Raw genomic sequence first — 12340 nt, forward strand, 5'->3', positions numbered from 1 at the left:
AATAAATAATTTAATTTTATATACTAAAATTTTGAAGGTGTCTCTTAATGTCAAATGTTGCGAATACCAATATTAAAATTTTATATAAAAATGAATAAAGATAGATCGCTAAATGTCTCAACTATTAATCGGCCAATCGTCGTAAAGTGATAGAATAAAGAGAGACGAATCTCTCATCGTGGAAGAAGCGCAACATTGATTTCCAGCAAATTCCGCGAACATAGCCCCCTACTACCCGTACCACTGGCAGTGGGGATGACGACAGGCAGAAGGGAGCGTGGTACACCTTACCAGTAAGGTAGGCGGAGCCTTTGACCGAAGAGTTAATAGAGATACAATCGAGAGTGTCTAGTGCACTGCACTCGGGACTGCGGCGTAGGAGGAGTGAAGGGGACAGGGGCGAGGAGGGACAGGCGGTAAGTAGGGACCGCTGGTCCCCTAGTTTAGACATCACTGAGCGACGGATGGACAGCCAGTCAGACCCGTCACAGCACTCGCCAGAGTACTCGGAAACCCTCGGGAAAAGCCGATAGCAGGAGTCTCCGGACCGGCTCCGAAGACGAGCCGATAATTAACACGCCACTACCATACCGGATGCATGAATACTTCTAGAGTATTTCATGCGATGCCTTTATCGTGCAATACATTAAGATACGTTCGAGACGATTATAATAAATTCAAAGTTTCCAAGAGAATTAATTGAGCAGTGGATAACAAGATCGTGCAATCACGAAATAAGTGATTCGTGATGAATATAGCGATACGTGAACGATGACATTGGTGAATGGTGTGTAACGAATGAACTTTTAGGATCACAAGCGATTCAGAAATTCGCGTTCATTTACATCGTGGCATCGGTAGACATTTAATTTAGGCGAGAGCACAGTGGACAGTGAAACCATGTGTTCTCTTCTCGATACAGCGACTAGAGATTAGTGTCACTATCAATCTCCCGTCTCATTTTATCGAGCAAAGACTGCAAAAAATGGCTCTTGTAGCCATGGAAAGCGCGTACAGATTGCGATTGGGGATCGCAAGCCATCACCATCACATGCTGTCATCGGAGAGCCACGTAGTGCCGCGTCAAGATCGTCAGCCGGATCATCAGCAAGATACCGAGAGATCGTTGCGCTTCAGCGTCGTCAACATCCTCAAACCGGATTTTGGTCGCGAGGCCATTCTCAACACGAAGGTACCGAGCGAATCTGCGATATCCGCCGCTATTCCCGCGCAGCATCCGCAACACAGTCCACTTCCGCTCCCGCGCGATCTCAGCCTGTCGTCCACGCGACTCTCGTCCCCGCAGTCGCCCCAGTTGACGAATTATTCGATCCACCGGGAGAAGGATGCCTTCTCGTCCCTTTGCGGGATCACGTCACCTCTGCAGAGGCATGGCAATGGGCTCAGTAGGAGCGGCAGTCTCGAGAGCCTAGCGTCCAGCAGAAGCTCGGTCACCAGCAGCTCGGTCACTGGCCCGCCGTCCTTGTGTTCCACATCGTCCACGATCAGCGGCGATTCTTTGAACGGAGAGAACACCGGCGGTAACACGTCGGCGAGTCAGCAAAACGTTTCCAACAGCCAGAGTTTATGGCCGGCATGGGTATATTGCACCAGATACTCGGACAGACCGTCCTCTGGTAAGTTTGACAGATAAATCTTTTTTCGTACGTTGAAATATATTTCGCAAGAATTTAATTATTACGTAATAATTGTGAATTGTATACAGGTAGATTAGGCAATCGTATCGCTCTCTTGAATTTATTCCTCGATTTTTTTCGCAACATGTCATCTCACGTGGATATCGGTTTCGTGCTTTCTGCTACACCGGTCTAACAATGTGCGCTAAAAAACAAACAGGTTAGAAATTTATCGGATTTTTCGTGAGCATAGTACGTGACTGGTACGTTTAACTACATGCAATACCTGCGAGAAGAACTTGCGTGGTCACAATGTCGGAAACGTCTATCAAGATGTTTTATTCACTTATGCCGTTCTATGCAGTCATAAAATCACGATCGACCGCTAATTAAAATTTCTATCAAAACATTTGAAAAATTACGCGGCATAAAGATAAGTAAAATCCTTCCCCAAGCAAAATGTCGTTTTCGTCCGTGCTTATCACCGAGCTTTGTACCTGAGAGTCACGGGTTGAGCAAAAAAGTCACCCCGTTTCTTTGCGCGCGATTAAAGGGCTTAACGAAAGCGCCGGTTTCTTTTTTACATAATAATCGCATATCCTTTCGCGAACGAATCATGCTTTCTCGACTTGGCGACTCTATTCGTTTCGACAAACAGGAACAAAATAGCTTCAAGGGGCACGAATGTGTGACACAGAGAGAACACGACGCTTAATGATAAGAATACACGAAACGCGCGATGTACAAATCGTGATTCGTATACTTGATAAACTTACTTAAATGATTGATCGTGCACTCTCTCTCTTTCCTTTTTACGGTTTCTACTTTCTTTCTCTAATAGCGCTCAACTCGCATACTTGAATTCGAGTATCCTCGAATGTCCAATTATCCCTTGTCATTAGACAATCGTTTTGTAAATAAATTATACGACGCACGATCGACATATGGACTTAATATCCATTTTCGCCGCTCGATATTACCGCAATAAGTTATTAACTTCGCGCAGGAGATCTCGAAAGGATCACGAGCTGCATAAGTTATATCTAATAGCGGCGAGTTAGATAAACGAGGTCAACGGCCCGGTGCCACCTGCCTTCGTTCGCAGGACTTAATTGTGTAGAGCCTACATTCGCGAAACTACCCTCTGCAATCAGTGTCCCACATTCGATGCTGCTACTCTTCTGTCGTCTTCGCTCCTTCCTTCCTTCTTTTTTTTTCTGCATCTTTCTCTCTTTCTCTCAAGTGAACATTTCTTCTGCCGCGCATCGGGGTGGTTCGCGAGCTTCGATCCGATAATCGTGTTGCTAATTGCCGAGAGTCACTTGGCTTCCGTGAGCCTCTTCATCGTCAAACGTTAACTCTCAAGTATAAATTTATGAAATATTTCGGAATAAAGACGTAACAATTTTTTAATTTATATCATTATTACTTTATGCATTATATTTATATTTTTACAACTTTGCAGTTTTTTATTGTATTAAAGTTTTTAATTTTTTTTTATTTTTTTATTTTTTTTAAATTTTTTTTAAATTAAAAAAAAATTTTTTAATCTTTAAAACGATGAAAACATTAGTAATATTAACGATAAATAGGTCTTTACAAAGAACCAGAGTGGCGACTTTTTTTAACAATAGTAATGAGAATAATTATATATATTTTACATACTATTGGTTGTAATTACAATGTATTGTGGAGATATAATTTAAACTACAAACAACTGCAGCATTCGTACTTAACGGTTTTTCTTCAAAGATAATAAGACCACTAACAATAGCTATACAGTTGCGCAAAAGCATGCGGATGTATTTCAGCTTCGCGCATGATTGGGTTATCTAACTAGTTGGACAAAAATCGAAAGCATGTAATGCTCGGAACTTGTAAACGTTATTTTGGTTACGAGGCAATTGAAAGTAATCGAAATTCTCATTATCGTGCTTAAAAGTATGCTTTATACAGTTTCCATCATTAACGCGAATAAAAAAAAATACACAATCCGATCTTTATAAATTTTTAATAATAAAGTCTATTAAATTTATTTAATGCAATGCAAATGTACCGCGTGCAAAAAAAATATAAAATGAAACCAAACACGCATAGATCAGATAAGAATCGCAAATTCGTATATGAAGTGGAATTTTATACGTGATATTCGCGATTAGTCCAACTATTTCCGCCTTCGTTAAATTCCAAAGTCGTTGCTCAGATATAGTTATCTCCGAGTGTCCTTCCTGCCATACGAATGAACGGACTCATTCGTTCGCGGTCTCATCATCGCAAAAACGCTGATTCACATCGATGTATGTATGTGTGTGTGTGTGTGTGGACAAATTGATGAGAACGCCCACTTTCCGTCGCGACATAATGTCTCCCTCTCTTAGCCACGTTGTCTCAGATTTAAATGACAAAAGTCTGAAGATTAATGCGAAGTTCCTTTGTCGTTTCAGGACCGCGCACAAGACGAGTGAAACGTTCGCAGAACAGTAAGAACAGTTTGCCGGAAGAGAAGAGACCCAGGACGGCCTTCAGCGCCGAACAACTGTCCAGGTTGAAAAGAGAATTCAATGAGAATCGATATCTGACGGAAAAGAGGAGGCAGGAGCTCTCGCGGGAGTTGAACCTCAATGAAGCCCAGATCAAAATCTGGTTCCAGAACAAACGGGCGAAGCTAAAGAAGGCGAGCGGACAGAAAAATCCGTTGGCTCTTCAGCTAATGGCGCAAGGCCTTTACAACCATTCCACCGTGCCGGTGGATGAGGACGACGAAGAGATCGTAACCGAAAGAAATCATTGAGACTCGCATAAATTCGAATGGAAATTAAAGATTGAAATGATTGTTATAGTCATATCTTGAAAATCATCAACGTTAAACATTGACAAAGAAAGTCATTAAAATATCTATAAAAAGATTAAGAGTAATAATTATGGGTGATTGAATGAAGACTGAACATGAAGCAACAATGAAATTGTTATGAAATGTGCAATCGAAGAAATAAGATAAAAAGTAAATCAATAAATAAGATAACATTAGCAATTGTTTCAAAAACGTATCTTGTTATCTTATTTATTGAATTATCCTCGAATATATCTATATATACCTGACGAATGCCAATAAGGCAAGATTTTGCATAAAAATTAGCAAATAAATTTATATATTATATTAATAATTTATATGCATGAGAGAAACAATAGAAAATTATTATTTGATTTTAATATTTCCGCATTTAAATGTAAATATACAGGGTGTCCCGAAACTAACGCTTGATATTTTAAAGGCAGATTCTCTGGCCAATTTAAAAACGATTTTTCTTCAGCGAAAATGTCGAGGGAGATCATTATTTTTTGCATATTTCCAATTTCTGTCATCATGTATCTTTCTAACTAAGCCTTAAATTAAAATTCTTAAAGTAAACTCTACCTAAAATTAACTAAAGAATGTGACTTTATTAATATTTTATTCCCATAAGCCTTAGTTTGCGAAAAACCCTTTATTTTCAATCGTTTATAACTCGAAAACTATTAGTGCCGCGACATTTTCGCTGAGGAAAAATCGTTTTTAAATTGGCCAGAGAACCTGCTTTTAAAATATCAAGCGTTAGTTTCGGGACACCCTGTATACAGTATATATTGCTAAAAGAATGAAAAGGATTAAGCAAAATTTATATCGATAATCATACAGGAAATATAGAAAATTATTTGATTTCTATACTTTAATATTTAATTAAATGAGTAGGTTTGCAGAATTAAAACACCGAGGGGATTTTATGGAAATAAATTAATAATTTAAATGCCCCTATGTTTCTCCGTGTAATTATTCACATATTTTATTCTTATAAAAAATTTTGCGATTTTATAAACTCTTATTTATTAGTCATTATTAATATCTCATAATCTTTAAACACGATTAAAATCGAAAAAGTTGTGTGAAGAATCACAGTATAATCATTGTATAAGGACTTTAAATCTAAAGTATATAGTATGATAAAGTATAGTATGTATGCGGTAATTAAAACTTACGCGCTTATAGAATATATATTTATAATTTAGAATTGATATTTAAGAGAGTCAGATTTAATTAGTTTATGTCTATATATGAATCTTATATCAAAAATATGGATTATTTATTTTATTGTATATAATCTGTAAATAGCTTGCGCTCTTGTGTATATGTAAAATACCAAATAGAGTAGTTAAAACATAGTTATTACACTATGTGAACGTAAAACGATCTCACATTGTATATATATTATGCGTATATTCCTTAATTCTTATAAAAAGATCTAGATATATATGTTATATACGCGCAATAAGTGATTGTAGTATTCCATGTAATCTGCTTACGTTTCGTCTCCAATTAAATTGAAACAAAAGGAAATCTTTAATATGCATTCTCTCTTCTCAATCATTTTATTTCCCAGAATTTACAAGTACTAATCAGTATTAATAAGGAGTATCTCGCGTAATATCGATATTATAATAAATATAGATACAAAATAATATAATATTGGTAACAAGTATAAAAATAACAAATAAAGATGACAAGCAATCTAAAGAAACGCATTCCTGCATCACTTCGCTTGCGTGAAATTAAGAAAAATAAAAATGCAATAACATGTGTAATAGCTTGATTACCATTTCAGCAATTATATTGCCGCGAGAAACGCTTAGGCTGCTGCCGTTACGGTACAAGCATTCGTCTAAAATTATTCTCGTGTAAATTAGCATCGTTAATTAACGTCGTGCTGGCGTTCCCGATGTTATTCACGCGCGCGCGACAACGTCGCGTTTTTGGAAAGGCGTTTTATTTCATCGGGAAAACTCTCAAAGTTCTCTCGTTTCTGGTCGCGACGCGCTAATTGATCCCGAACTAACGAGCCGCCCGGTATCTCGAGCGCGGCCAGTGAACGCAACGTCGGGATACTCGAGTGGGATGTCTGGCAGCTGTGATACATAATCCCTATCACTGAGATTGATTTTGCTCTTTTTCAGGATATTGAGATTCATGCGATACGCGCTGTTTAAATTTACAAGATCAACCAAATACACACAAATGCATTTCTTTTTACGTTAAACTGAAAAATGACGATAATTTCGATACAAAGATACGAGAGTCTACACAGAAAAAACATTCTTGTTTTGAAAATATATTTAGTTTTAACATGGAAATCTTGAAATGAGATTATATTGCGTTAATTAAAGAAAAATATAATTGCTTGAATAATTGCTTACTTGAATGAAGCCATTTTATATAGTTCAATCGAGAAAAATATATTCTTATGATTTAAGATTTAATTTTCTTGAATGGAAAAGAAACAATGTTAGACAGAAAATAACATTTTTAAATCAAAGATAATTTTCTTAAAGTAGAATTAAATAATTATATATTCTTGGGATGACAATTACAATATTAAAATAAGACTATAATATTGTTAAAATTTAAAATTATTAAATTCTTCTAAGAAGATTATAAATTGTTGCGTATACGAAACAATGAACGCGTTAGTTTAAGTATATAAGTTTTGATTTGACACTTATTTTTTTTCTGTGTATAAAAAGAAATCATGTGTTTATATTTCATTGACAAAATCTACCACACGCATAATTAATTGTCGACATATATTTTTTTTATTCAGAGGAAATATATGCTTTCTGTTATTTAAGAATCTCGCAAATTTCGATTTATTTAAGTGTCCTTAAATAGAATGCGATCGAGGCTGACGGTGGCTAGTTTGAGTATGTTCGTACACGGACCATGGTGTGGTGATTATCGAGAGATAAGCGATATAGGTGCGCACCTGTTAGATGATATGGTGTGCACGTGTATGTTTGATCGGATTTACGATCGCATTTTTGTGTCAGAATCGTGCATAGCAAGGCTATCTCGGCGGGGAAGATATCACACATACGTGCATTACTTTATTCCGATATCAAGAATTAAGCAATATCGCGTATACACCTAGGTGTATACCAAGTTGACACAATGTTTTACGTATCGAGCATTTATTCGCGCATAATTAATTATCAATTCTTAACGATCCGTCAATTAATTACATGCGACGCGAGACGAAACTTGGTCTTATAAGTTCGCGTTATTTGCCTTCTATCGATGCAAGCTTTAAATGTATAATCATCTTTGCATTAAGAAACCGTGTGTATTATACATTATCAATTACCATAAATTTGCATCGCAAGGAAGCAGAGATAGACATTAATAAGGACAGTATCTGTCATTAAAGATTCATCCGCGCATTCATGGTGAAGTAATTCGACATCCCGATGATGCACATTCTTATAATTACATCGGCGTACATATAAATTTAACTTACGAGTGTAAATTATGCATTCGAAATTAAGTAATAATTCTTCGGGTGTTATCGAACGTTTATATATCACTCTAAAATTTACAGAGCGGGGCCTATAAATTTTCCAAACTGAATATTTTTGTATAATTTGCTGATAATCGCTCGACTCGATATTTTATTCGGCGAGCGCCAACCGACGCGAGCCAGCGACATTATTACTTATCATTAATTTAAACGTGGCAAACGCACCGTGGGATGCGGGATCGCGCGAAAGGGCAAGCGACGCGATGACCTCCACCGTCGTTGGAAACAAACGCAGGTGGTGGCCCAAACCAGGGATAAATTACAGAGTCGTTGTCCTGGCCATTGTATTTAACTGCGGCGATGCGTAATTGCTGGAACGCCGTTGCATACGCGGGCGAGAGAAGAAGGGTTGATGCGGGAGAGGGCTGATGTGTAGCGAGTGAGAGAGAGAGAGAGGGAGGGCGGAGAGAACGAGTTAGAAGGGCCGCACGGTTTGGTGAGGTACCATGCCATGTCGGGAGGACCCGGCAGAGCCAGGAGGGGACTCTCGCTGCGCTGTGGTCGAGAAGCATAGTCGACTGGAATGGCCATTAGAGGTTTGCACGTTCCCGCCAGTGGCTCACTAAATTTCGCCTTCTTATGCGCCCTTTGCGCGGACCGCCACCTTGCGATTCACGTGAATTAATGGCTGCGGTGCGGCCTCACAGTTTATTACAATATCAGCACCGCTGCGGCGGAGCCGAGTTTCGCGTGAATTTCGCGTCGCGCGACGAACTAGTTTCCGGTAGCGGCCGAAATGTTAACTGCACGCTCGGAAATATACGTGTGGAGCTCACGATGCAGGATCGTTAGCCCTCGACGATGGCGTTCAATTTTTTTTTTTTTATCTGGAAGCAAATATTTTGTAAAGCGTAAAAACGTACGCGCGATTTTTATATTTATTTACTCAAGGTGAATTAACTCCGACATGGCATTCATGTTATTATTTGAATTTTTCAAACGTAATACGTATGAGTTGTACTATCAAAGATAATAGTGAGTCGAATTAAAAGCTAATCAAAATGATTGAAAATTATTAAAAATATATAAAATTCAGAAATTCACTTTCTGTTATTTTTTTGTAATTTATATACATTCACAATTCTTTTTTTTTATCGGTACTAACAATAATTATAATTAAATAATATTTAATAATATTTTCATAATTAATCTTCTTAATTAATTTAAAAATTAATAATAATTTTTCAAACGTAATACATATGAGTTGTACTATCAAGGATAATAGTGAGTCGAATTAAAAGCTAATCAAAATTATTGAAAATTATTTAAAATATATAAAATTTGGAAATTCACTCTGTTTTTTTTCTGTAATTTTTTTACATTCACGATACACACAATTCTTTTTTTTAGCGGTACTAACAATAATTATAATTAAGTAGTAATTGATAATAATAAATTAAATAATTAATTAAATAGTAATTATTAATAATATTTTCCAAATTAATTTTCTTAATTAATTTAAAAATTAATAATAATTTTCTTTCAGTGTTGAATATATATTTATATATAAGCACAGTAATTATTACACAGGCAAAAGATGTTGATCCTCGCGATGTACGACTGAAAACTACCGGTCTCCGTCTTAGAACTTCTTCTCGGTATCTCGAAAAAAGACCGGCGCTCGCTCGCGATGATCGGCCGCGCTTTTCTCCGCCGCGTTTTCGTTCCTCTCCGTTTGTCACTAACGAGTGTAACGAGATCTCGGCCCGTCAAATTAAAGGCGGATGGCGCGGCGCGTACGAAACGGCGAACCGAAATTTATTATCGCGCTTTCGGGAACCAAAGTCGGGTAAAGGCCACTTAGCTGCCCGTAAATGCGTCGTCCCTACGACGACTCGCGACCAGATGGTTCACCAATAGATCACTTGGCGAGAGAAAGAGCCGAGCCGCGGCTTGCGGCTCGTAAAGGATCGCGAGATGCCGCAAGAAATTCGAAGACCACTCGCTCGTCGCGCGAGAAAATGTGAGAGATAAATAGCGAAATAATTCGCGATTTAATTGCGATTGAGAAAAAAGAATATTTGATAATTTAAATAATTCTTTAAAATAAAATTTGCAACATTTTCTGAAATATCAGAAACTAGTCGATTCTCTGTCTTGAATTTCGACTTTATTCGTATACAGCTTTATTAAATTCTTCTTAATAAAAAAATATATTTAAAATTAAGTTGGAAATATCATATGATATATCATACATATTTCAACATATGCTATTATTTTCTAAATTAAGAATTAAAGAGCTTTTATATAATTATCAATTTTTAATATGCCAAGTGTTTTAAAGCCAAAAGTACAAATTTGACGAAAGCCAAGCTTGCTGGTCGATTCTTGATGATTGACATTAAATCGTTTGGAACAAAACGACATTTACGTCAAGTGTAACGCTCGATCTAATCAGGAGAGATATGAAAATAGAAAATAGAAAAATCCCGGCGAAATATACAATAAATTCCGGCTAATAAGCGCTCCCTTGAGCCCACCCTTGTATCGCAGTCGCGGACGCGCCGAAAGATGCGTGTCTCGATCCGTAACCGCGTAATTGGCTAGGCCGCGAACGCGACATTAGATCCTCGTTATCCTAACGAGCTGAAATAGCGGGCGCGACTACGGAGAGGAAAGGTCCGACGAAAATCCGTGTAACCCGTGCGGAGAGTCTGAGGGATGCGACGCTAGTTGCTCTATTTGCGCGAGAATGAGTCGATCCGAAACACGAGCGCGCGTTTTCGACTTGAAAATATTTGAGGGTGATTTGTTACAGGCAGATTGAATTTATTGCGAACTATTAGCGCCACGAGTTATCGTAGAGAGCGAATTATTCGTCAACAAATTGTTACGAATGCGTTAAAGAGGCAATAAAGATGATGATGATGATAGCGAAGGAGATGAAAATTGTTCCGAATGCCTGATGGTGGTGACAAAACATCCTTTATTTTAATGGAACAGTCTTGTATTGGTCATTCACATCTTTGCTTAAGGATTCGTACATTGAATTATATTTTTTATTTATTATATGTCTATACAGGGTGTCCCAGACCACCCGTACACCCCTTTTAAAATGAAAATAAATGGTTTTTATCAAAAATCGCGAACAATTCTTAAGTAAATCGGGTACGCTCTATCAAATGGTGATATTTTCGACTTTTGATTCCGACCGGAGATACGCCATCCGAATCGGAAGTTGAATTTTTTTAGGGGAACATGGTACTTTTTATTACAGATTCGAATTGTACGTGAAAAAATAAGAAACTTTTGTATCAAATGTTTTTTCTAAAAGTGCCTCTGTCAATCTTAAAATTGACCTTGAAAGTAACTGTGATGAAAAAATTTCAAGATTGACAGAGGCACTTTCAGAAAAAACGTTTGATATAAAAATTTCTGATTTTTTCACGTACAATTCGAATCTGTAATAAAAAATACCATGTTCCCCTAAAAAAATTCAACTTCCGATCCGGATGACGTATTTCCGGTCGGAATCAAAAGTCGAAAATGTCATCATTTGATAGAGCGTACCCGATTTATTTAAAAATTGTTCGCGATTTTTGATAAAAGCCATTTATTTTCATTTTAAAAGGGGTTTACGGGTAGTCTGGGACACCCTGTATATTATGTCTATAAGTATGTTATTTCATAAAATGCATTTTTTATCTACTGTGCCGTTAATAATTTGCAAGTAATATTTTTACATTACATTTCGCAAATTTCTCTTCTTCTACGATATATTAAAACATAAATGTAACGTATAAAAAAGATATATTTTTCGACAAGTGATTACGTACAAACAGTATTACGAAACACAATGTATCAACACGATTCGACGCAGTCGATTCGTAAACATGCATTGCTCAACATGCGTAAGCATGTATTGCTCGTTACCGCAATGTTTCAATATCAAGGATACGAGCTACCTGACTCGAGCAGATCGAAGGGAGCGCTAGACAAGGCACCGCCTCGCTTCCTCTTTCCTTTTCCGGTTCGCGAGGCACGCAGACACATCATCGGTTTCTACTGACGGCCTCCCACGCACACGCATTTTCTCGTGCATAAACGTGCGCTCGCGAATGAGCGTATAAGGGCATAAAGGATTGCTTTCGGTTTGCTCGTCGTTGTCGTCGGCGTCGTGAGGGCCCCGAACACGCGGTAGAACGTGTGCAAGTCTCTCCGGCTATATGGGACCGGAGAGTCGGTAAAAGAGTAGAGAGACCACCCAACGCGATCGCGCGAGACTTCTGGTGAGAGGGTGGAGAGAGAGGGCCAGAGTCAAGGGAGCGCGAGAAGGAAGCGGATACGATAAAGAGAAAAAGAGAGAGAAGGAGATTGCCG

General features: G+C 37.8%; 1 protein-coding gene across 1 annotated transcript; it reads left to right on the plus strand.

The window, feature by feature from the left end:
• Window positions 1–211: 211 nt before the first annotated feature.
• LOC145961636 (segmentation polarity homeobox protein engrailed) lies at window positions 212–5999 on the plus strand. The gene is made up of 2 exons (XM_083082061.1): window positions 212–1637; window positions 4082–5999. Exons 1-2 carry the CDS (start codon window positions 986–988, stop codon window positions 4426–4428), a joined length of 999 nt encoding a protein of 332 aa, XP_082938187.1. The 5' UTR covers window positions 212–985; the 3' UTR covers window positions 4429–5999.
• The last annotated feature ends 6341 nt before the right edge of the window (window positions 6000–12340 follow it).

Source organism: Camponotus vicinus, unplaced genomic scaffold (genome assembly GCF_025532165.1).
Source record: "Camponotus vicinus isolate PSW18456_S1 unplaced genomic scaffold, iyCamVici1.0 SCAF_11, whole genome shotgun sequence".
NCBI lineage: Eukaryota > Metazoa > Arthropoda > Insecta > Hymenoptera > Formicidae > Camponotus > Camponotus vicinus.

What these genes read in the sequence shown, in the direction of transcription:
- LOC145961636 (XM_083082061.1), top strand. Translation starts at nt 986, where the DNA reads ATGGCTCTTGTAGCCATGGAAAGCGCGTACAGATTGCGATTGGGGATC. An exon ending in CTCGGACAGACCGTCCTCTG is followed by an intron (nt 1,638 to 4,081) that starts GTAAGTTTGACA and finishes TTGTCGTTTCAG; the next exon opens with GACCGCGCACAAGACGAGTG.